General features: G+C 50.0%; 4 protein-coding genes across 4 annotated transcripts; all 4 read right to left on the bottom strand.

The window, feature by feature from the left end:
* Positions 1-10: 10 nt before the first annotated feature.
* On the bottom strand, positions 11-1580 carry LDX57_005089 (uncharacterized protein; the record flags this gene model as incomplete). The annotated part of the gene is made up of 2 exons (XM_046086769.1): positions 11-1360; positions 1413-1580. 2 exons carry the CDS (start codon positions 1578-1580, stop codon positions 11-13), a joined length of 1518 nt encoding a protein of 505 aa, XP_045942734.1.
* Positions 1581-3530: 1950 nt separating this feature from the next.
* Positions 3531-4738, bottom strand: LDX57_005088 (uncharacterized protein; the record flags this gene model as incomplete). The annotated part of the gene is made up of 3 exons (XM_046086768.1): positions 3531-3649; positions 3709-4199; positions 4281-4738. The coding sequence occupies 3 exons, from the start codon at positions 4736-4738 to the stop codon at positions 3531-3533; spliced, it is 1068 nt and encodes a 355-aa protein (XP_045942733.1).
* A 14887-nt stretch (positions 4739-19625) lies between these two features.
* Positions 19626-21179, bottom strand: LDX57_005087 (uncharacterized protein; the record flags this gene model as incomplete). The annotated part of the gene is made up of 1 exon (XM_046086767.1): positions 19626-21179. The coding sequence occupies one exon, from the start codon at positions 21177-21179 to the stop codon at positions 19626-19628; it is 1554 nt and encodes a 517-aa protein (XP_045942732.1).
* A 420-nt stretch (positions 21180-21599) lies between these two features.
* Positions 21600-25373, bottom strand: prp10 (U2 snRNP complex subunit HSH155; the record flags this gene model as incomplete). Its single annotated transcript, XM_046086766.1, has 2 exons — positions 21600-25285; positions 25364-25373. The coding sequence occupies 2 exons, from the start codon at positions 25371-25373 to the stop codon at positions 21600-21602; spliced, it is 3696 nt and encodes a 1231-aa protein (XP_045942731.1).
* Between the last annotated feature and the right edge of the window lie 606 nt (positions 25374-25979).

The following is a 25979-nucleotide window of genomic DNA, read 5'->3' as shown; positions in this document are numbered from 1 at the left end:
TATCTACCATCTACAACCGATACCGAAACCCCACGGTCTCCCAATCCGTCACGTCCTCATAATCCTCCGGTCTCAACTCCACCGAATGCACCAACTCCGACACGTCCTGCCTCGTCTCCCTCCCCTGCTGCGCCTTACCTCCTACTCCTTCCACCCCGACCACCGCGCCCGCCAACCCAGCATCCCCCCTAACCCCCTCCCTCTCATCCCTCCTCCGATTCAACCACCCCAAATACCCCCTCAGCGCAACTGCCAACACCCCCGCAATGATATAACAGACCAAGATCGCGCGAAACGAAGTCTGATAGACGGGGGCCTCACTCGTCCGAAAGAGATGCGGACCCGCGATGTTCCCCGCACAATACGCCACGAACATCAGCGCCGTCATGCACATCTTCTTACTCACGCCTTTATAGTTCGCCTGGACTAGGGACATGATCAGCGGTAAGGCCCCCGGGCCTGTCGCTAGGAGAAAGTATCCGAAGAGCTGTCCTCCCCGAGGTACGTGTCTCCGCGCGTAGATGATTGCGCTTCCGGTGATGCTTAGCATCGTGATCCCTAGGAGGAGGAGGCAGGTTGCGTTTCGATATCGGCTGGCGATCCATCCCGTCACGGCGATGGTCGCGGCGCTGATCAGGCTCGTGGGGATGTTGAGGAGGGTGGATTGCAGCGGGGTGAACCCGAACGAGGTGATGACCAGGTTACTGAAGTTCTGGGTCCCGCCGTTGGGGATCTGCGTGAGGCAGGCGAGGGAGAAGAGGAAGGCGGTTTTGGGGTCGATGAGGCATTCGCGGGTCTGCGGCCACGACCAGGTGGTTTTTTCGGTGCGGCCGGTCCCTGCGATGAGGACGCGGTGGGTCATCAAGGTTCGTTCGGGGGGTGTTAGGAATCGTGCGCTGGAGATGCTGTCGGGTAGGAAGAGGAAGAGGATGACTGCCCAGAGGAACGTCGCGACTCCCAGGATGATGTACATCCATTGCCATGGGCTCAGGGGCCCTGGGATGTGTCCGACGCCGTAGGCGAGCAGGCTGGCGACGAGTCCGCCGATCGAGTTCCCTGAGAACCAGATCCCGGTGCGCATGGGGATCTCGTCGCGCGTGTACCACGATGTCGTGATGAACATGAAGGCTGGGGTGATGGTGGCTTCGGCGACGCCGAGGAGGAACCGTACGGCGAGGAGACCGCCGTAGTTGACGCAGGCGGCGGTCAGGGCGACCACGGCGCCCCAGAAGAGGGTGTTCACTGTCAGGTATTTGGCGACGGGGAGTCGCGGGATGAGCAGGTTGGTGGGCGCTTCCCAGAAGAAGTAGCCGAAGTAGAAGATGCTGGAGACCCAGCTGTATTGTTGACCGACGAGGTTCTGCAGGGGGTGTCAGTTATGGACGGACTCAACATCGGGAGGAGGAACGGACTGTATCGTCGATGAGACCGAAGACCGAGGCGCTGGAGAGGATGGTTTTGTCCATGAAGTTCAACATGTATGTGAAGAAGAGGATGGGGATGAGTCGACGGTCGACCTTGCGGAGGATTTTGGTGGCATCTTTGGGGGGAGATGGAGGGGAGGTTGAGGATGAAGCCATAGTACTTGGTATAGAATTGTCTCTGGACTAGACTTGCCTCTATCTGAACATGCGATATCTTTGGCCTTTTATATTGACGATAACGGAGGGGCGTTCAGTTGTTCATCTTCTTATCTTTCCTTCTCCGCATTGCTATCTAGAGAGTTACCCGACCAGGGTATCCAACCTATCGCAATTCTCCGAATTTTCCACAAACAACAAGCCCTCTTCCTTGCATCTCCAAATAACCAATAATCTCCTCAGAGTAACATTCCCCCTTTATCCATCCCCTCTCCTCAAAGCCGAACTTTATCTATCTCGTATCTCAAGCTCCCCAGGATACTAAGAGAGAACCTCTAAGCGCCGGCCGTAGCGTACCCGACGTGCGGCGGACCTGAATGTCTAGTTTGCGGAGAGCCGTTTCTTGATCTCCAAGTGCATATGTATAACAAAAGGGTGAAAAGAGAACGAATGGTATTCGACGAGAAATAGAAGGAGATGAACGGATAGATGTCCCTCGCCAATTCACCCTTAACAGCTTCTGCACATATGCTACCTAGAATGTTGTAGTGTGAAACTCGACCAGACACGGGGTCCTCCGTAACTACCTCCTCATCAACACGCCCTGAGCAACCGAGTGGACACTCAACGAGTTACGAGTAGGTCCAGTACTCAGACATTTTGCAGTACCGGTCTGAGATCGCATATACATATTTCGAGATTCACGCTATGTCGCCAGTCGAGGGACCATGCTCTGCCAACTTCAGAAAAGAGAACGGATACAATGCCGTCCCGGAAGATAGAGGAATGCCATCTAGTTGAGACCGAGAGGCGCCAGCATCTCAAGCATCATAGGGAATATCTTCGGTTCGGTGTGGAGAGAGAACCAGTGCAGGGTCATGGATCTCAGAATGAAGAAAGCAGCGACATACCGCCAGGAGATCATAACCGAACCATAGAACCCTTAACCTCCAATGCCAAAGAGCAAAACGAAAGGAACCAAATCACCAATCCTATTACTCCGTAAGGAAAAAGTGTCCGTATATCAAATTTATTAGACAATTATGGTATAAATAATCAATAATAGTAGCGACCGTAATGACACCCACATCGTGTCTATTTGTATGCTTGCTCCAAATCAAAACCAACCCGACCCAACCCAAAAGCCAAATTTCAAATCGAGCATGCTTGCATCGCCGCCAGGTATTTCGTTTCAATTTCCATGCTCCGCCCAATTTGCGCAGCGGGTATCAGTTTCCTATCTCTCCGGTGGTATACTGTATCATGGGGAACCACCCAATCCCAAGCCATCCTTGAGATCCAATGCTCTAGGGAAACGAAATAAAGCAGATCGAATCAAGTTCCACACACGAAATAAATAGCAAAAATGTAGCGGACCTGCTGCGAAGGTCTCCAAATCAAGGTATGTGTAAGATAAATGGCCAAGATCGGTGAACCGCAGAAAGAAAAGAAAAACGAAAAAAATCCAGACAAAACACAACCCAGTTGGTATCAGAAAAGAAGACTCGTGCCAGAAAAGAAAAGAAAAAGGGAAGCACCAACACCCTAGTCTAAGCGAGCGAAAGAAGTGAAATATAAAAAAATCAAACCATGCAGGAAAAACAACCGGTACCTTCTATGGTCATAACGTGGGAAGACAAAAACAGAAGACATCACCGAGAAATCCCTCCAAAAAGTCCCTTGTACCGTAATCCTGCCGATCCATGATAATAAATAGAAGAAAAGGGGTATCAATTCTCTGTCAAACGCAGAGACGGGAAAAAAGAAGAATGAATAAGTGGAAGAATCCGCAGAAGTCGGAAGCTGTTGTACAAGGGGTGAGAAGCCTTGTCAGGGGTCGTTGAGTACGGAAGCCGTATTGAAGCTTCCTTAGCTTCGCACCGGGACAAGGCTCGAGGGTTGAAGATAAATATATTAGGCGGGGGATATTGGGTGTGAATGGCGAGAGATTTACTCGTCGTCTTCGCCAGACACTCCATCCTTTTCGCCCTTGTGGACCTTCTTGTGTCGACGAAGGTTGGAGACAACTGAGAAGTGTCGGCCGCACCCGTCCACATCACATGCGAATGCTGAAGACCAAATTGTCAGTATCTACCGCGGATAGTAGAAAATCATCGATGGCACTTACGCTTTTCGCCGGTGTGGCTGTACATATGGGTCTGCAAAGACGAGGGCCGAGTGAAACGCTTGTCGCACACCTTGCACTTGTGCTTCTTCTGAGTGTTGGACGGCATTTTCGAGCTGAATTGGCTCATCATCGACTGAGGTCCCGGGGGAGCGCTGCCCGACAGAAGGTTCGAGGGGCGAGGAAGAGTCCGCGACAGGTGCCCATTCTCGTAAGATTCCGATGTCGTGGAGCTGTAGTCGGTCACAGACGACTCAACCGATGCGACGGAAGCGCTGTAGTAAGGGTAGTTTCCTCCCGAGGAGATCGAAGATCCAGAAGAGTGGGTAGAAGGGAAACCATAGGAATCGCCAGATCCCCGGGAGCCACGAGGACCATAGATGTTACGGGGCGTCAAATCCTGGCTGAGAGCGACCATTCCGCGGCTGGCATCGAGCGCATCGCCGAATGTAGGAGCAGAGGGGGGTTGCGAGGGTCCAACGCGAGCAGCATCACTGTGAGAGGAAAGGAACATGGTTAGCGCAAGTCTTCGCATAGAAACTCGCAAAACGCGAAGAGGGAGAGGGTTTTCTTACGCATGAGATATCCGGCGATCCTGGTGTAGAGAGGGAGCGTAGCTCAACGGCGCATAGCTAGCGGGTGCGAAAGTGCTCATAGGTGACGTCGTAGTGTAAGCGGGAGCTTGTTCGAAAGAGGTACGGGGCAAATCGTGCTGCATTCCCATGACTTCGGGCCCAGGGTAGCTCGTGGCGGTGGTGGTCGAGTAGTTGCTTCCGGTGACCATGGACGGCGCGGAGACGGGGATGCTCGAGTAGGGCATCGACATGGGCGAAGGCCGGCTCACTTCCTCTTTGGCATGGTTGAGACCCATGGAGGTCGCGTACACGGGCGGGGTGGAATGAGACGAGGTATGAGCAGCGGTCCAAGGGTCGGTAAATTGAGGAGGGTTGTGATGCGGCATGTTATGTTGATAGACGTTGTCGAAGCCCATCCCGCCGTACTGGCGGTTCTGGTTTTCAATGACCATCGTCATGGAGGATAGATGTTATTGGGGTGGAATTCTGGACAAATTCCTTGTTTGTTTATGTTGAGTATGCAGGTGTCGCGGCGAGTTGCGATTGTCTTCGCAACGACCACAAACAATGCGTATGTTCGAAACAAGACCAAAGGGGACGGACGATCAAGGGGAAGATGATCGCGACGTACACAAGAGTCAAGGGAACGTGTTGTGCAAGATTGACAGGTGGGGGATGCGATAGGAAGAAAGGGTGTGTGTGTGAAGGGATAGACCAAAGAGTAAAGAAGAATAAGATAGTGAAGATCGATCAATCAATAAAGCGATTGATTGATCCGCGATGTAGGAGTAGTAGAAGAGGAAGAAGATGCGCGGAGGAGCGATAGTCAGGGCAGGAAAACAATCCGACGGAAAGCTAGAGTTTAAGAAAGATCAAGAACCAAAGAGGAGAAATAGAGCGACAATCTGCCTTTTTGGGGGAAGAGGGGGAAGACCGGCGTCCTCGACGGGAATAATAAAGGGAAAGCAAAGGGGGAAGGAGAGAGAGGAAGAAAGATAGACAGGCAGTCTGGGGAAGGGCCCAAAGGGGATCGGCGAAGCTTATGAACAAATACAGGATCTCAGCATGAGGATGGGCCGCAGGGACGAAGGGAAGCCCTGGCGTTGCCGTGTTGGTGATGGGCTAGTGCCACTGACGACGTCCCGTCGGGGACGGTTGCAGATCGTTACTTTGGGCCGCTTAGGCTTCGAAACGGCGCCAGTGTTAAAAAACGAAGCAAGAGGAATTGCTTAGTGCCAGTGGGAACTCTCCAAATGGGAACCAGTTCCTCGGGTGACCCTCAAGGTTTTGGATGGGTCGCTTGCTTTTTTTTTCTATTCTATTTTATTTTTTTATTTTTTTTTGGTCCTTTTTTCTTTTCCCTTTTCCTTGGTTCGAATTTGAATTTAGGAATTAGTTTGGTTTGGTTTAAATTTTGGGGTTGTTTACTGATGAATTTTCTTTTTGCTTTTTTTTTTCTCTTTAATTTTAATTTCATCATTTCTTTTGGACTCATTTTAATTGCTTGTTTTCTATTTTTACCAGCATTTCATCATCATTCTTCGCATCACAATTAAGGACTTCGACGAGTCCTCTCGAATAACAAATCAGACGCAGAAATTAATCTAAGGACTTACAAATCTGATTGCTCGTGGACTGCATTGTCCGCCAGATTCAGACATACTGTAAACAAAACCAGGAACAGCGAAAACAAGAGAAGAAAATGACAATAATAAAAACAAATGGACAATAATACAAAGCAGGGGAAACAAAAAAAAGGGGAGGCACTGAGAGAGGGACCTGAAACTCCGGGATCGGAACATAGTCTGTGTAGGCAGAGGGGAGGCATGTATGAGTGTAAGTAACCAAATACCGGGTCGCCCTCTGCAGGCTGTACGTAATCCGTAATCATCGAAGATGGAGACCAGGGAAAAAGCGTCGACCGTCAGAAAATTCAAACCAACTCAAAAAAGAAGTAAAAACAGGTTTAGATCGATGAACTACTTTGAGGTTTTTTGATAAAAAAATAAATCCCTAAAAAAAGGAGACTACGGTGTACGCAAAGACAAGAGGGGGGGTAAGAGAAGAAGTGGGCTTACGCGAATACCCAGAGGCAAAAAAAAAAAAAAAAAAAAAAAGCACAGGTACAGCCAGAAAACTAAGCGTGCTCCATAGTCTGAAGGGACTGAACATTCTCAGTTGCTTATTCCGTCGTGGAGAGTGAAGAAGACATGCGTACGTACCACCATGTGTGTCCCCTCTCCCGTACCTTTTCCCCCCCGAATAATTTGGCAGCGATTGCGCGAATAATCCATACCCTACCAAACCACTAATCATAGGGGGGCCGGTGGGCTGGCTTCAGGCCAACTGCGGAAGGTCCATTGGGCGGCAGGGTGGTAATGCTTTGGAGGTACACTAAAAAGCTCCCCCCTACAGTCAAAATGTTTAGTGTAAAGGGGGGGCAAGATGGGGAGGGGGCAGTTTGTGCCGTGTCTATACAAAGTAGTGTGTCTGGAGGAGTAACCAGAGCAAAAGGGGGAAAGCGCGAGGAAGAGGGGGGGGAAGAGGGGGACAGTCGCGGAAAGCCAAAAAAATAATAGGGAATAATAATTTCGAGGGAAAAAGGAAAAAAAGAAAAGTTTTCTGAGGAAAGAAAGGCGGCGCCAAGTCTTAAGCTTAGATGCAGCGACCAAGGTTCGCCTTGAGCCCTTGAGAGTGTTTCAAGGTAGCGGGGAAGTGGCAGATCACAAAGATACGTCAAAGGGTATACCCGTTCCGTGGGGGACGCTCTACAACTGGAGATAAAAAAGCTCCCAGAAGGAAGGTGGATCGACTCCACCTGCTGGGTTGTGATTCAATGGTTCTGTCCCTTTTTCTTTTCTTTTGCTGTCTCTTAGTTGCCCCTAACTAATCGCTTTACGGTAACTGGTAAGTAATGTATTCTGGAATTTGGTTCCCACGGTCGAGTACGGCATACCTGCTTCTACAGTATACGGGAGTACGCAGCACGTTAACGGACTCAGATAATGGGATTATGCAAATGGGAAATTACTTCCCTCTCTGGAAGCCCAGGGTACTTTACTGTGTACCTACCTTACCTCCAGTAGAATGAATGCATCGATTCTACAGGACTTTACCGGCCACGGTGCAGATGTAAAGCGGGAGCCCTGACCAGGCTGTGATTGGAGCGTGGACAGGAGTTGGTGGATGACTTGGCCCTCTTGGACCGGCTGCAGCGGTCGCCCTACGGTGTATGAGCGATGGCTGCATAATACCGGTAAATATGCCTCGGGGCATGTGGTAGTTAAAGTGGTTACTGTATGACAAGATGCTGCAGCTCCGTGATGTAGGCAGCCCGGTGAATAGTCAGGTACAAGATAAACTACGGGATTTACATGAGGTTATTTCCATCGGGATGATGATTTAATAGGTGATACACTACCTTACCTATAGTATAGTACACAGTAGTACGGAGTAATGTAGTTGGTGCTTTGAAGAATCTCTCTCCCACAATGGAGCCGCCGCAGCCATCTCAGACATACAGAGTAACCCGTGCACCGCTGCATCCACACACACGTTAACCAACCTACGGACGCACGCACATCATGGTAATATCTTTTTACATGCATAGCAGGAGCTCTGACAAGCATTCCTTTTCTCCCCCTCGTCGAAGCAATTTACCGACTGCAGTGGTGGTGCGATGCTACCTGGTATCTACCATACTTACAGATGGATGGTTCGGTGGCTAAAATCGTGCATGTCTGGAATTCATCACGGGTGCTGGCCACGTACACCTCATTCTTCGAGAGAAGACATTATCCAACAGAATCTGCTGTCCGGTGTTGAGGAGGGGAGGGGGAGAGGGGCAGCTGAACACTAGAAGAGAAACTATACACAAATTAGTAAGTTGCTGGCGGTTTGCACCGACGCTTTAGAGTACATACGGGAGATACATTGGATACCTACTCCGCAGTGCAGGCTTACCGCAGCTGGGAAGTTGGAGGGAGACAAGGGGAGGAGAGAGAAAAAAAAATTGAAAAAAGAAAAAAAATGCCAGCCCCATGCACGATGACGGTATGGCTTACAAGTAACAACTGCGCAGAAGAATCTATTGGCGATTGTATTGAGGTGAGGAAAAATAATATTGTGTCCGAGATCATGCCTCGCATGTTTAATATATTGACAATTTAATATATCAATTACCCAGAATGGTCAGAATGGCTACTCTCCGGCCAAATTTGGGATCAAGGCTAAACCTACGATTCCGATGGTGACTGGGTTTAGGCACGTCCCCGTACGCAGTACGCAGTACATCCTCCGTACCGATTCTTGTGAAGACTTCGACCGTTGGTAGTATCCACCTTGAGACGGGAGAGAGGATTCCCTATCGAGTCGGACATGCTCCGCATACTATTAGAGACGGCTCTGTTTTCTCCCCTCGCCTTCTGCCCGTCTTCCTGCCTCGAGTCTCAAGATGATTTCTAATTCTGACGAATATTTTCTATGTCATGCAGATAGTACTCCGGAGTAGAAGAGATAAATTACTTAATTGCATCATCGTGGTAATGGTAGAACGGCGATTCAATTTTTCCCTTTTGCCGCAGACGAACAAAATGAAAAAGCCATCGGTCGGATATTTTAAACTCAAGAGTTCTCGTCCATCAAATCCTCGGGGCACATGTACCGCCCATCATCAAGTCAGATCGCAGCCACGTTACCAGGATCCCATGGCGCAACCCGCCGGCAGTTCTTGGATCTGTTTGGCTGCTCAGCGGCATTGGAAACAACACCCCCTCCACTGACATTGACACTTCTGGCTTATCGCGCTGTGGCCACTTGAACACTTTTTCAGTTTTCGCCTTTTGGACCTCAGCAACGGCTGGTATTCGACTCGAACTGCTAGACTGTACTCCGTAGAGTGAAATTATGCTAGATAGTTTAATTTTTATTTTATTTAATTTAATTTTATCCTACTTTTTATTCCTCTTTGATATGTTTTTGATCCTTTCCGCCCTTCCCCGAGAACAAGTATTATTCCCTAGCACCGGGGCAGTTAATGCCATGGTCAAGGGCAGAAGAAAAAAAAAAAACCTCCCGTCTCCCCATTAGCCGGGGGGCCTTAAAGAGGCGTCCACACCGACGTCAGAGCACGGAACAGTGGATTCCACATCAAAACACTAGCGGCGGCATATGGCTTTCTGAATTCGAGCATGGAACACATCACACGCGACTTGACATCCACATCCACTTTTTGGAAATGAGCGGACGGAAGTTACTCGATGTCAGAAGTCAGAATGCAAGGTCTCCCAGTGACTTGAGGTGTAGTAATGGAAACTTATCATTGGTATGCGATCAAAATAAAATAAAAGAAAAAAAAAACATGGTAAAAGGGAAAGTGAAATAAGCCACCGAAAGTATCGGAAGAGAGGGTCCGATAAAATAATAAAAAAGGAGTTTCAAAATCGGATAAGGGACACACTCTAAGTCTTTAAGTTCAACCAGGGTGAAAAAAAAGGTTGACGGACTGGTCTTTGCTTTCTCGGTACTTGGGATTTTGACAGTGAGCCAAGTTGAAATGGGTACTGGGTAGGGATCTTCTCAGTTTCACTTTTCACATCCGATCGAGATTTAGACTAAATTCCGATTCAACTCGTAGAAAACTTTCCCAGGCGATTTAAGGATTGTTCTATTTGCATGCTAAATCGAAGATCAAAATCGTAGTTGAAACGCATATCGATTGCATATCGATATACAGACTGGATCTCTCATCTCTACGGACAGTGTAACTGTACTCCGTACTGAGTACTCCCTTCTCAAAGGATTGACGGACGCCCACTTCTGCAACCGTTCGGCTGGGGCGTTTCTTTTTTCCCACTCAGCCATCAAGCCGACCACCTCCCCTAAACACAAGCCAAAAGCCACGGCGGGACGATATGATAGGTACAGCTCATCACGCTCGGGGCTAGCTTAACTTAAAGTTGGGAGGGGAAATCCGAAATTGTCGGCATCGACTCTTGACGAGAGAGAGAAAGATGGGTGGGGGGTGGAGGAGTCGGTGGCGTTCCTCTCTCTCTCTCTCTCTCACGCACTCATCCTCCAGTTGATTTTATTTTTCAATTTTCTTGGTTGAAAAGTTGTTTTGCTTTTTTCCCAGTCCCCTGTCGCTCAGTCCCCATCCAATCCCAACCAATGTTATTCAGGTAAGGCGAGTCCACGCTAGTACCATCCGAGCAAGGGGGGGAAAGGGGAAACGCTAACTTATTCCTGAGTCTAACTAACACTAACAGTTGGAAGCAAAAAAAGGAGAACCCGATCATCGGAGGGCCGCCACAACGAACGGGTCGGATCCCTGGAAATGAGACAACTCGTACAAAGTTCCACAGAAACAATGGCTGATCGGGTGGGTTGGGATTAAACATAGAACGGGAGTAGAATAATGAGATTCTCTGGGTCACAAATGAAAGAATGGCAATCGATTGTTGGGAAGTTTAAACCCGACCCTACACCACACTGGAACCAGAAACGCGACAGAGTTAGTTTGGAAACGAATTGACTGGAAGGGAACACAAAACCTAGAAACAGCAGGTGGCTAATGAGCAGAGTTCCGTCTGCCAATAACGAAAGACGAGACCCATGGATTTCCCGGCACAAGGCAACGTGGGGCTCTCTGGAAGTGTCCACTGTTCACACGACTGGCACGAGGTTGGCCATGCGGACGCCTATCCAGAGAACTCAAGTTCTGGGCCATGGTTCGATGCTCCATTCACGCCAGGGAAGTCGAACTCTGTTTTCGTTTTTGCCGGGCCTGACACTGACTCAGCTACTTACTCCATCGGAAAGACTTAGCGTGGAAGTCAAGCTCTGGCAAAGGGCAAATCTCTCCAATTTCCCTTCAACCTGACAGAATGGGAAGTCGAGCCACCCCCCTTCGAATTAGGGCCCGAGTGCTCCATCCCGGATCGCCCAAATAGGCACTGAAGAACAATAGGGACTCAAAGTAGTCCGCACTAGTCGCTAAGGTTATAACTTATAAGGTAGCTACTTTAAATTAATATTGGATTTGAAGCCCGAACAGTTTTGGAGGCTTGGAGCAGCCCTTTCCTCCAAACATGACGGCTGAGGTCCACCCAGATAGCGTGCCCTTCAATTGTATAATCCCGGCAGGCTTCATTTCAATGAGGAATTTTGGGCAAATCAAAAGCCTCGTGGAGACATTATGTGCCGTCCGAACTGTATTCCGGTGTACAGGGGGGGGGAGGTGTAAATAGCGAAAATATTTCCCGTCTTGCAGATTCATCTGGCATGGCATGGCATGGATGAGCGAAAAGGGGGGGATGGAGAGAGTTCGAGCTGTGATATCTCCGAATCTGGGCCAATGGGAAGCGATATTATACCACCTATCGTTTGGGTTCCTTCCGCTAGGATGCCCTCCTACTCAGCTGCTTTCTTCCGGGGTTTCTCCCTTAGGTTCATGCATCATGGTAACCCAAGACCGACGAGCCGTGTTCCCCCCCTCCCCAGCAATAGGAGTTCGCAACCAACTCGGAACATAAGCCAGATTGAGCGATGATGCCATGTCTGATGGCAGAGATTACTGAGGAGCTGGTGTTCGGCCAAAGTCCTTGGTGTTCAGCAGTCGAACCGTAGCCGATATCCACTCTGGGCGGGCAGGTTCCTTGACATCCCGCGGAGAGGAAAGAAGGCGACGGAAGACGTGCAGTGGGCAAGTCGCCAGTCTCGTTGCCGGAGAGGGAGAGAGGGGCGCACGGCATTCTACGAGAGATGGGGGCTCCACCCGGTACAATGAGAGAGATCCAGAAGGGCTTTTCCGTACCTGGCGACGGACGGGGTTCTCCATAACGGGAGTCCCGAACTCGCAAGTTCGCAAGAAAAGCAGGTATTCCGTGCAGTCATTGCTCCTGGATACTTGGTTCTTGGGTTATCTTGGTGGATGGGCAGGAGATTGGGAGGTCCAAGCGGGTTGTGCATTGCGTAAACTCCTAGCGGCGTCAGGAGCAAGAGTCCATGGTCGACATCATGGAATGTTTATTTTTAACCGGTATAAAATTGCACTGGGGATGATGATGGATGGAGTTGGAGAACAAGGGTCCCATCTGCCTACAGAGAGGACTAGTATAACGCAATGATCACAGATGGATACTAGAGACTAGAGGAAGGAAGTCCCCTTAGCCGTTTCAATTTTTCAATAGACGATAACAGACGACAACATCATAGCATTCATCATCAGCAACAGCAGCAGCAACAAGCAACATTTTTCCCTGACCGCCAGATCCACTCTGGATTTCGTCCCCTTCCAACCGGGTCCTCACCGCTTTTCCCGGATTTCATTCCCTCCATAGCATAGAGCATTTGCTGTCAACTCCTGAACGGTTGCGTGTCAATCTTTCCACCCTTAACTCGTAGTAGCACTTTAGCTACAGAGTACGGAGTACACTATCATCATAACCTCTTTATTATTCCCCCATTCAATAATCACCACATCCTAATGTTATCCTTCGACTACCTCATTTTCTTTCCCCCTTGGCGAAGCCCCACCAACCGGGAATTGACAATAGACATGATCCCAATTCTAAGCTAGCGGCTCAGACATTCCCCAATTCGGCAGAGTGGACCCTTGACACGGCACATCATCCCCAAAAACGCGTAACTGAGCTGGAGGCCCTGGGCCAATTACGGATCCTTAGGGAAAGCCCGGCAGGCTCTAAATCAGAATTCCCATTGCGGGGGTTCCTGATCGGGGAAGCCGGTGGAGTATCTTTTCTTTTTTTCTTTTTCTTTTTCTTTTCTTTTTTTTTGCACAGTTTTTTTGGTCTGAACTTGCACTTGCAGGCGACCGACTCGTATCGAGACTGTTCTGTGTCCGCAATGGTTACCGTATTGGATATGGGACGATACTACAGAGTTTGGCTCCAACTCCTCCCTCCCCATACTCCGGTGTAGTTATTCATAATTCATACTAAGAAACTCTCTCACATGGACTACTTCGTCAAAGTATAGACTAGTGTCTCTGCGTAGGACATGTAGGTGGCGAAACTACCATAGATAGGTAGGTCCTGTGGATGTACAGTCTGTATGTTGTATTACCTTACCTTACCACCTAGGTAAGGTACCTGTGATGTTATCCATCTCTAACGCCCCATGTCAACTCATTTGCCGACTAGTTACCAGACCAACCCCATCCCGAACGGCAAACATGAACATAACAAGCAGTGCTGATTTTCAGGAGCCTAGAAAAATCAAAGTAGTCGTACTCCATAGGGCGTGAAGACTAGAGCATCGACAGCGAACTAAAATCCTAAGTCTAACAGCCCAGCAGGTAGTGCTAAGCTCATCATTGTTGTTATTATTAGCGCTTTTTTAATTTCGCTTCTCGAGAACAGTGGATTTTAGTCGGCCAGAGAACTGGAGTCACAGACATCATAACTTTCCCCGCCAAGCAGGAAGACTCAGGAGAGAGGGAACTGGGTTTCCGACCATACAGAGTACCGAGAACGGGGGTTTGATTCAGTCGATTGTTGGTAGCCGATGATGTCAGAGTTGGAGGGGTTTTCATGCTAACGCGTTACCTTCAATGTACTCTGTGGGATGATCTAGATGGAAAGGACATGGACACTGGACAACGTTCTACTTATACAATTTCATAGTCTATGGTATAAATCGAATAGATAAACAAAATCGATCGGTCCGACCCAGACAAGACAAGATAGACCAGACCATGTGCAAAACCATGCGGTAGGTATCCGTCGGGGTCTACCTACTCAAACAAAATCTACATACAGCACGCATCCAGAGAAAATCTCGGCAGATTGACAATCGGCAGTAGTCTAGAGAAACAAAGAAAAAAAGTCCCCTGTCTTGGGTCGATTCCGAAAAAATAGCAAATGACCTTCAGGAACATGACGATCATCGGTACCTCGAGGACTCAAAGATTACCTTATTTTATTAATTTCCTTTTCTTTTTCTTTTTTTTGGCTCCGTTCGCACAATGGAATTTTGATTAAAATCGTAGAAGGGAAAAAAAATTTACCTAGACATGAAGATCCCTCAGGTTTTGATTAAACGATGAAAATCCCATTTTTAAAGATATTTTTAAACATCTGTCATCTGCACGGGGTCCATCTTGGCAGATCCCACTCGGCAGATCGTCAGGATTGGCGTTATTGTATATTGGATGAGGACTCTTGCTTGACTCGTAGTGTCGTGGGAGGTTTAGTTACTGGGTTAGTGGTGGGAACACCACTAAGGGGCTAGACTAGCGAAAGGCTAGGTATATGATAAATTGCACTGATAAGTTCACGCACATATGAAGAATGAGGGATTTGGCGGGAGAAGAAAGGGGCGAAGAGGAGCCAAGTGGACGAAGCGGTACGGTGCCCGCTTCTCGATAAGGACTCTAAGCCGTATAGAGAGAGAGAGAGAGAGAGAGGAGCCTCAAATTGAAGGCGACTGGGAAAGTAATCCTGGATCTAGTATAGCAGCAAATCCCACCATTGAGGTCTATGGCGAATGGCTAGAGGTTCGGGGAATAAGAAATGAACACAAAGTGAGAGGTCCCCGAGCAGACAACCTTCCAGTTATGCCAAGCTAATAGAACATCGCGTGAACTTCCGCCAGGAACCCGTCCTCGATGGAGCAGAATTGAGCAGTTGTCTGTACGAGTTTGTATAAGGGAGCGGATGGGCCCGACCTGGGAAATTGCATTATTGGTTGGGTCCTTCCTCCTTCCCGTGTCCCAGGCTTGGACCGAATATTGCGACTTCGCGATAGGTGCTGGGTGGGAATGGATACCGACGGAGTTACTCGTAGTCATAGTCATAGTTCAGTCAGAGTCATAAGTTCGCGACCATAATCCGCTGTAGGAAGGAAGATAGGATTGCATGGTACTGGTACTGGTAGAACTAGACGATAGCGCGGGAGATGGGGACAAAAGCCATAAGATCAAGAAGATGTGGGCACCGCAAACTATCTTTCCTGCTAGGGAATATACTCCCGCCTTGATTGGCCCTGCGCCCCGATACCATTTTGGACGTCGAACGAGTGGCGTTTCTGCCAAGACCCTCAGTCCCTCACCCAACAGGCCCTTTCCCAGACGACCCACATGGCCAGGACAAGAGGATTTAGCGCTCCATTGACTGTTTTTTAACGGAATGGTTCAGGCTTGACCTTTCCCCCCAGTGGTGGGGTCTTGATGTCCCGCTAGACCAGAGGGGGAATGGTGGGAAAGCTACAGGGGAACGGAAAAAGGGAGAGGGTGCAAAAATCGGCCACGCTATTGGGCACCCCAATGGGATTTAATTTGAAGAAGCAGGGAGACATGCAGCCACATGCCCCAGAGACGGCAGATAGTCGATAGCCGAGCTTGGCTCGAGTAGATAACCCAATCATCGTCGATGGACCCACAGGAGCTGACGCGTGCACATCTCACTGAGCTTTCCTTATTGCAGAGGGGCTATTCCTGTTCGGGTAGAGGGTTTATTGTCTTTTTCTTGTTATTCGTTATTTACTGTGTACATATTTCTCCATGGGAGACACTCCGAGTATATGCAATGTAACGACAGTGTAGCTCTTTTTCTCTTTTAACTTACGTTGTGCCTGACTCTCTATCGTGTACACGGTACAGTCTAATTTTTCTTTTCTTTTATTCAAAGAGCCAATCACAGACCCAGAATACTAGATTCGCAAGACGCCATGACCCCGCAGGTCGAATCCCTGCGTGCGATCCTGGCCGGCTCCACACCCACTGCCACTTTCAGGATGAGAAAAGTCTAGCAGAAAGCTGAAACGCGCCGTCCCTCTCGCCCTGTTGACAGACTAGTACTGAACTAAATGATCCGACTTGGGACTAAGACCGATCCACTCGTGAACTGACTTGAAGTCTTGAAGTTCTCCCCGGGAAACCACCAAGACTCCGTAAACTACTCCGTCAGCAGCAGAAACAGAAAAAGGATCCATCGACCGGAGTGGATGAGGATGGAGAGAAAAAAGAGAGAGACAAACTTAAAATGATATCACTGGACCGGTAGACGACGGCTCGACCGTGACCATGCGTCGGTTCGAGACCACCAACGACTAATTAATTATTACCTAACCTCCATCAGAAGCTGAGTAAGTGCGAAACGGGAAGTGACGGCATGAGCCGACAGTGATTTCCCTACTCTATTCAAGGACGATGGACTAGATGGAAGGTAGATTAGCAGAGACAAACAGAGAGGATGGTTGGCCGTTCAGGGGTACGTCATCTGTTCTTCAGGCCGTTCATCCCTGTTCGTAATCCCCGGTCCTCTTGACTGCCCTACTGCAATCTTTTCACGCGGTCAATTCATTATGCCCAAGTGTATAGGACTAAATCTCGGCGCTGCACCCATCACGCCCATCACCGTTTCCCCTCTTCGCTTCGCCCGCCCAACGACAGGACCCTGAACAAGCTTCCACCGGCCTTCAAGCCTCTGGCGTGATTCCCGACGGAAAAATCATGCTAGTGTGCAGAAAGTGGAGTCTACCGGTTTCTTGGCGTATGTCAATGGCGGCGGCGCGATGCATCCTCGCCGAAAGAGGAGAGGGAGAGAGACTCTCAGAGAGAGAGAGGGGGGCCGCGCCCGAAGAGGGGGGCCATCGGCCAAGGAGGAATGCGTTGCGAATCCGATGCACTCTATGAGAGTTGTCTGAGATCCATCATTGGATGGTGAATCTCTTTAGGAACATTTGAGACATGCCAGACAGGTGCCATGGGAATCCTTCGTGCGTGGGCTTTTTGATTTTTCAAATCCACTTTTCACACCAGTATCTGATGTCTGAGAGTATCGAGTAAATTGAGCCTGCGCAATCAGTACTCAGTCTCGGAGTCTCAGACCATCCACGGAGGTTCCGTAGGTATACGAATTTTTACGCGCTTAGATTAATCGGAAGGATGAAAGACCCTGCATTGGCGGCTAGACTGGAACGGGCAGCTGTGGGTGAGAACCATGGACTCTTCGGAGTAGAGTACTTCGTATGAAAGCGTTCCTGGTATCTACTTTGTATAGAATTAAGATTAGATATTACTAATAGGTTTTCCTCCCCGAGTTCGCCGTTGTACATCATCCATCAAGATAATCAATTGCAAATCTCGGCAATAGTGAGAGATATACTTAGAAACAGGACAGGGCTTACATCACCGGCAATCGTCAGCCCCGAGAGCCATTTGATCCCTGATCCCTTCAGCTCTCCCTCTCACATGAACCGAGGGGCAAAAAATCATAATCATTGAAAAGGTGACATCCAACAACAAACTAAGAGAAAAAGAAAGAAAAAGAAAAAAGGGACGTGTACTAATTTAATTCCTGCGTGCTGATTTTTTCATGGATTCGTAATGGCCCAAAACTAAAAGACGGGAAGGAATGGACAGGGGAGAAAAAAAAAAAGAAAAAAAAAAAACCAACACCGATACGGAGTACAACCCTGAAGGTCGAGTGACAAGGTTCCTCGAATCAGTCCAGACCAATTCTCTCAATTAGAGGATAATTACGGAGTAGAAAGAGGAGAGAAAGAAAGAAAGAAAGAAAGATTATTGTGAATCCATCGAGGACCTGAACAATAGTGCCACTAGTTCTCTACACTAGGAACAATTTCATATTTGACCGATCCTACCTTAAGGAAAAGGTTTCCATGCAAGCCATCCAGCCATCCAGCCATCCATCGCCAACCAGGCAGACGACCCAAGCAAGGTGACGAGATGGTGCAGGGGTGACCGGTCGGTGGTGTGCACACTTGCATTTGGCTGGGATGTTGGATGTATGTGCATCCAACCATTCAGCCGTACAACTATCTACACCTACAGTACATACATGCGTACACTTGACCGGACGGAGTATGGCGTACGATAGATAGATAATATATTCACGGGCAGTCGTCTGGCGTAGACAAGTATGAGACATGGTTCGTAGTGTCGATGCGGTCATAGACATCCGTGCTCTACTCAATTTCAATCCGTTTTAATTTATCGCGTCTACCTCAGACATTGACGGGCCCATTTCCGTTTCCGAGACAGTCAGATTCTCTCTCGGAATGGGTGGATGTGGTCAGCCAAGGGGGATCAATCCGCCAACGGGCGCCTCCAATTTGGAGGGATTCAATATATAAGAAATGTATATTCATTATTCAGTAAACTACGTTAGGGTAATACTACGGAGCACGATGTACATACTCCGAACAGATGTCCTAATCATGAAGAGAGACTACCAAAAAGAGGGGGAAACCCTTTCCATAATTTGAAGAAAAGCCACCAAGAAAGCACACGCCTTCCTACCCTCCAAGCTCGAGCCTCAGACCCTGACCTGACCCTGAAAATGAAAAGGGGAACCAAAGATTAGAATTCGAACTTTTTTTTTAAAAAAAAAAGAAAAGAAAAGAAAAGAAAAGAAAAGGGACCCTGACGGCACAGTGTGTATGGAGTACGCGCAAGAGAGAGCATAATGACGGAGTATACACCATACAAACAGGGCTCCCACACAACCCTGAAGCCGACTAATCTGGACAGCCTTCAACCAGGAATGTCAGAGGGCCAGTGAACGGGAAAAGCAACTGGACGAAGTTTCCCCACAGATCCCATGTGCCAAGGCCGCACATGACATGGGCGATGGAGAAGGCTTACGCGGCACATACTCGACGCCTGCAGGGTGAATGCTTGGCATCGGGGACATGTGGCAAATGGTCTCTGGTTGTTGCGTGAATCCATGGATGATGGGGGGAAAGGGTGTACGTACACTGTGTTGAAGGTAGGGTTGCAATGAGACTGTGTTTCTTGTTCTTGATTGTTCAAGTGTTGTATGTGTATGCATGTATGGATGTATCTACTGTATGTGCAATGACAATGTGATTCTTGTGTTGGGTGGAAGGCGGGCTGGCCGGATTAGATAAGCGTTAGTTTTCACGTGCTTCTCGGGATCAAGATCGGAGTGCGACGGTGTAAGAGGTAGCGGTAGGATATGCTTCGACGGCATAGTAAATGTTGTAGATAGATGCAGTACTGCTATCTAAGTAGATGGCTACTTGATGGTAATCGAGATGCTAGCAGTACAATAGAAGCCTGGTTTGAATTGTTGTTCATGCTTAACCTGCCCGGTATAGATACATGTCGATCAAGATATTTATATACTTCAACACTGAGTGTACGTTTGACAAACCCACTGCAATTCACAGACACAATATCTTGCTCTCATAAAGAAGATGGTTCTAGACCTGCAGCATATGAAGATTACACGCAGCATCAAATCTCGTACCTGCTTCACATCATATCCCATACCAAGACTGACATCCACAGCCGTTCGATTCTATATCAACCCAGTCCCAATTGCGATGACCGCACCACTACGCAAGAGAAGCAGCAGCAGCAGCCCGTCCGGCACGTCGACCAAACACCGCCCCTGAGGTCAATCCACTCCCTCCGGGATAGTTATCATAGAATAACCCCCCAAGCATCTCTCCGACACAATACAACCCAGAGATCTCCTCATTCGTCAAGGACGATATAACACCCGCAGTCTCCGGATTGACTGCCAGTCCACCAAACGTGAAGGTAATCCCCGCGCTGACTTTGACAGCTAGGAAAGGGCCTTGGTCAATAGGCAGAGCCCAGTTAGACTTGGGAATCGCCAATGCAGCTGTCGGCGATTGAGTCGACAGGCCGTCCTTCACGGCCGGATCCCATGATCTATCTGGATCCTGCCGTTGGCTTTCATATACGGCTTCGTTGTACTCGCGGACGGAGCGTTCGAACTGTCGCGGATCTTCTAGACCATGCTCGGTGCATTTCTCCGAGAGTTCGGTGATCGTCGATGCAGTGATCTGCTGTACGACCTCAGGCCGGTATTCCTCCGCGCGTAGCCAGGATGTCGCCCGCGAATCCCACACCTGAAATGCGACGTGCCCTGGTTGGCGTAGGATCTGTCGTCCGATCATGGCATAGGTATAATTGCGGAGATCCGAGCCCTCGTCGACGAATCGGTGGCCCTGGCGGTTCAGCATGATGCCGAGCGGGTAGCCCGACTTGGTGAACTCGTTGGAGACTTCACGATCGCCGGAGTTGGCAGGCGCGTTGGCATCCCATGCCACGCAGTGACAGCCGGACCAGTTCCCTGCGGGTTTGGCTGCGACGTCGCGGATGGCGATCTCGAGACCCTCGCCGAAGTTGTGAGGCGTACCGCGAACCAGGGCGGCGTCCCAGCCAGGACCGAGGAACTGGGCTCGCATGCGTGGGTTGGCTTCGAATCCGCCGGCGGCAAGGATGACGGCACGGGCTCGGATGGTCTTTTCCTGGCCCTGTTGTACGACCTCGACTCCGGTCACGGCGCGGGAGGCTGGGTCGCGAATGAGCCGCTGTGCCGCGGTCGAGTAGAAGATGCTGATTCCATGCTTCTGAGCGGCTTGAATATGGTCTTGAATCAGTCCTTTGCCGCCATCTTGGGTTTTGAGGGCTAGTCCGCCCCAGAACTTGATCTTGCCGTTGACTACATAGGCTTGACGGTTGAAGGAAAGCTGGAAGCGGACTCCGTTGGCTGCTAACCACTTGACTGTTGGATTGGACTCAGTCACTAAGATCCGGCACAGGTCCCGGTCAGTCCGATTGCCAGTCACCCGGTTCATGTCGCCAGCGAAGTCAGCCTCGGTGTAGGCTGCCATCTCGATCTTCTGTGCTGTAGTCTGATCAACATTGTTCACCAAGGGAAGAAGATCCTCCAGGCCATCGTGAGCAGTGCGAAACGCCCCTGCAGTGAAATAGGAGTTTCCGCCAGCCCATTCTTCAGGGCATTTGTCAATGATAACCACTTTCTGGGCACCGGACTGGGCGGCCGATATGGCTGCGCAGAAGCCGGCGTTGCCGCTGCCAACGACAAGCACATCGCAATCCAATGGGAGATTCATCGCTATTTAGCAGTCGGGGTAGAACAGGTAGGACACTCAGATGGAGTGAAGACATGCAATGATGTAAAACCAACGCGCCAAGAAAGGAGGTTGATGCGGGGAAGGTTTGATGATACGCAGACTTGTACGTGAAGGATGCCCACAACCAACCAATATAAGACATTGTGAATGACATAAAGAACAATCATCATTTACTACAAGATATATCTTTCGAGAAGAAAAGGCAAAAAAATAGATACACGCCGAATTACCCGCCCAGAGCAGCAACACCGTTCGCGATGAATCAAATCAGGCCTAGTGTGTCAAAGAATATAAAGACGTAAAAAGAAAAAGCTCAAAGATCCAATGGAGGAAAAAAGCATCCTGTATATGAAATACATCAATGGAAGGTAAAAGGAATCAACGGCATGCTTTTTGGGCTTAAACGATGATGGACAATTCGTGCCGGTCCACGCCCTCGTCTTCCAAGACGGGATAGTAGGGGATCATGGAATCGGCACTCTGCACGTAGGCGTCGTTGTACAGCCGCCAGTATGGAACGCGCACCTTGCGGGCAGGATGGAATAAACCAGCCCATACGTAGTTCATGACCACGCCCGTTCCAACGGCCATGCGAATGGCGTCGATCGCCTCGATAACACGATCGATAACGTGAGGGCTGGTTTCGAAGATGTTAGGGAAGACCAAGTTGAGAAGATGGACCATCGCATCTTCACATCCGAGGCCGACCACACCCAGAGCAATGTGCTTGACGACACTGGCAGCGGTTTGTCGGTGAACTTGGTCTCTGTCGATGAGAGCGTCTTCCAAGAGTGGCGTCACGGCGTAAACGTAGTCCTTAGCCATCTCACCAATGTACTCGAACAAGAAGGACATCGCCTTCAAGACACCGTTCTGCACGTTCAGTTCCGGAACGCGGTATTCGTTCATCAAAGCTGGAAGGACGGTGAACGGAGCGCAAGTTTCGGCGACGATACCGATGGCAACTGCAGTACACACACGGGACTGACGTTCTTGCACACGAAGGTTGTTAAGCAGGGTAGCCAACACATCCTGAGGACCGATGGCTTTGGCAATGAAACCGAAAGTGTTGTTGGCGGCACGGCGGATACCCTTCTTATGGGCTTTCAACATGTCCAGCAGTTCAAAGCAGATACGCATCCATTCGCGAGCATTGACCGACTCGGGCCCGCGGTCGGCAATACGACCAACCAAATCAATAGTGTTCTCCTGAACCTTTTCGTGACGGTTCCGAAGAATGGGAGTAAGACGGGGAAGAAGATCTCGAATGGGTGGCTGCATCTGGTTGATACCGACCACCGTGACAATAGACCGCAGGGCACCGAGAATAGAACCGAGCACCTCAGGGTATTCCTCACCCAGATATTCGTAGAGGACGATGCCTAGCTTGCCCATGAGAGCATCCTCGCCACATTGCTTCATGACCATGGCAATACGAGAAATGAGATCGGCCGCTTGTTGACGCACGGTGGCAGACTTGTTGTTCAATCGCCAAAGGATGGTACTGACAATCTGAGGCAGGTAGGGTTTGCAGCGAGTGCCGAGAGCATTCACCACGGTGCCAAAGCCGTTCAGGATGACAATGTCTTCGATACTTTGCTCCTGGAAGGCATAGAGAACGCCATCAATAAGCCGCTCCTCCAGCCTCTCCGAGATGTCGGCCGCTCCGAGAGCAGCAATCAACTTCTCGACCGTCTCCACGGTCATCTTTCGGTAGGGTTCGCTCTCGTCCTTCAGGTTGTTGACAACACGTTCAAGAATCTCACCAACACCAACCTTTTGTCCGAGATCGACAGTGGTATCAACCACCTGACGATAGTTCCTGCGGTCGAGGGCCATCCGCCTGACCCAGAAGCTCTTGAAGAAGTCGGTCAAAACGTGCTCTTTAAGGTAGCTAGCCGTCACACCGTCGGTGCTGGCACACTGTGAGACCACCTTCAGAACAACCTTCTTCATCTCTTCATCCGGAGATGCGAATTCACGGAGAAGAATTTCCATGATTTGACTGGTGTAGTAGTTGGCATATTCCTCGTCCATCAGAGGGATGATGTAACCGACGGCCTTGAGGAAGGCGGCCAGACCCTTACCACGCTGCTTCCGGGCTCCCGTCCACAGGGGGTTCAGGATCTCATCGAAGCTTTCGATACCGTAAGGGTTGGCGGCTTCAGCCAAGGCGGCCACAGCCAAAGCGGTGACCGTGCGAACCTTGGCCTGCTCGTCGCTGAGGTTGTCGGCGATACAATCGACCAGACCTTTGAGATGGGGAAGAATAGCACATCCCATAAGAATGGGGATTTGTTGAACAATCTTCACACCAGTGTGTCGGGCCTGCCAGGACTTCTTACTGCGACAGACAGCACGAAGGAAGGGAAGGAGAGCTGGAATACCGAGGGCGGAGGCGACCACGGCAAAAGCTCGAGCAGTCGTGTTTCGCACATATTCATCCACATGATCGATATCGGGACGCATAGTACTGATCATGGTAGCAAGACCAGCGGCCTTGGCCAAGTTCGAGATAATTTCTCGACCTTCCACACGAGCGTAGTAATCCTGGTCAATGAGCAATGGCTCGATGACGACGAGAATCTTGTGGACGTAAGGACGAACGAGATCGTCGAGCTTGTAGAGCACACGGTCAATAACCTTGACCAACAAGTGGCGCTCCTGGTCCTCCAGAGACTTCTCCATAAGCAGGGGAAGGATTTGGTTGAACAAAGGTCCCGCTCCGAAATTCCGTGCGTTATCGGTGAGCTGACGCAGGGCAGTCTTTCTCATGGGTGGCGTGCCGTTCTTGACCTTCAGCAACAGTCGCATAATTTTTCGCTCTTTCATTTCGTCCACAGACATCACGCTCTCGTCCCCTCCTTCCATAAGCTTGCCAAAGTAGGCCATATCCTCAGGCTTGAAAAATTGCAGATCACCGACACCAGGGATTTCAGTTGGGAGTTGCTTGCCGAGAGCCCGAGCGCTCTCTGGCTCCTGCATCATGAAGCCACCAACGCCAGTCGAGCTGGCCATCGGGGCGGGAGTGGACATGAGTTTCCGGGCAGGGGTGCGGATCGGAGCGTAACCCGGGGGAGGGTCGAGGATCTTGTAGCCTTCAGAGGGCAGCATCATATCCAGCTCCTCATCGGACAAGGGGGCGTTACGAGCCGAGATATCGGTTCCAAAGCTGGTTGGAAGCATAGCCGATGAGCCTGTCTGCGACGGGTGCATGGGGGTCGCAAGTCCCTGGTTACCGACGGGAGTCGCACCGGGTGCGAGCGAGGGTGCCTGATCCCATCGCGACCGACGTTTGGGTGCTTCTTCGCCAGGCGCTGCCGGCGCGGGAGTCTGGTCCCAACGGGATCTCTTGGGCTTAGCCTCCGTGGACTGAGGAGGCTCTGGTGCCGTCTCGGTGGGCTCGGAAGACACGTCCCACCGCTGCTTGCGCTTGCGGCCAGTGGCAACAGAGACGGCCGAACCGGCGTCGGCATTCTCCTTGTCTTCCAGCTTCAACGTGGCCTCATGTTCGGGGACGCCGTCCTCACCACGGGCCTGCTTCTCTTGAATCAGCTTCTGGACACGCTCTTCTTCTTTTTCAAGGTCACGTAGGGCCATGACTTCACGATAAGTCTGGCCATCCGACTCCTCCACGTTCGCGTGAGAGTTCGCGGCAAAGGGATCGGCCCGGGTTGGGGTCAAGGGACCACGGTTGAACCGACGCTTCTGATAATCTGTCTCTCGGTCGGCGATCCTGGCCGCCTTCTCGCGACCGAGAAGAATGTCCTCCTCTTCGACCCCGTTACCGTGGGCGAACTCATCCATCTGACTTTTGGTCGCGGTATACTGGCCGACAAGACGGTGACCGGCATCGGCATCCTCCATGTCCTCATCGTCATCATTAACGGCAATCGAAGTGTCATAGCCGGCAAATTTGTTGGCGCCATCGCGTTCGTAGACATCCGTATCGAAGGATTCAGTCAGGGAGGCCTTGGTCGAGCTGTCAGTGCGCTGGCTAGACGGATCAAAGGTCCTAGAACCTTGTTTCCCAGCTGAAGCGGCATTCCGCTCAGCCTGGAGCTTCCGAACAGCCTCGAAATCGGCTACAAAGGGAGTAAAGTTAGTGACGCGTCGGTCTTGGGAGTGGGGGAAGCACATCCCGAGGGGAGATAGGGACATACCGTCAGACATGTTGGTGGCAACAATGGTTCCAATGATGAGATAGAGAACAAATAATCCCAAGAAGGGGTAGCAATAGCTACATCCGGATCGGACACCGCGATAACGGCACGCTGATTGATGAGGTGGGGAGCTCTGCGCTGATGGTTGGGATGGCCAAATCACTGCCGCGCAAAAAGTCAAGTGAAGTTGAGGTTGCGGGACCAGTCTCGCTGACTCAGCCACACGTGATCCTCGGCCTCGGGCTCGTGCACTGCATAAATTCTGTTTTCGGAAATTTAGTTGTGCGCACAACTGGCTGCCACCACTTATACCGTACTCTCCCAAGTTTCTTACTTGACTTCGATATTAGATGGATTCATTCAAGATATGTGATAAGACCAGCGTATCTATCGTGTGGCACATGAAGATCGGTTTTATTGATATCGTCCGATTCATACCATTTCCACCAAAACGGCTTGGTCATATATATTTGTCCCATCTGGAGGTTCATTGAGTAGTGTCAGATATTTTTGCGCGCGAGCAAAGACAGATGAGTTGATAGGTTTTTTTGAAAAGAAATGAACATCTATGCTTCGCCCAAGACTTACGGTCATATCTATGCTATCATATCTGACA

The sequence above is a fragment of the Aspergillus melleus genome (assembly GCF_016097325.1).
Source record: "Aspergillus melleus strain CBS 546.65 chromosome Unknown contig3, whole genome shotgun sequence".
NCBI classification, from domain to species: Eukaryota; Fungi; Ascomycota; class Eurotiomycetes; order Eurotiales; family Aspergillaceae; genus Aspergillus; species Aspergillus melleus.
This window is presented reverse-complemented; position numbering and strand designations above follow the sequence as displayed.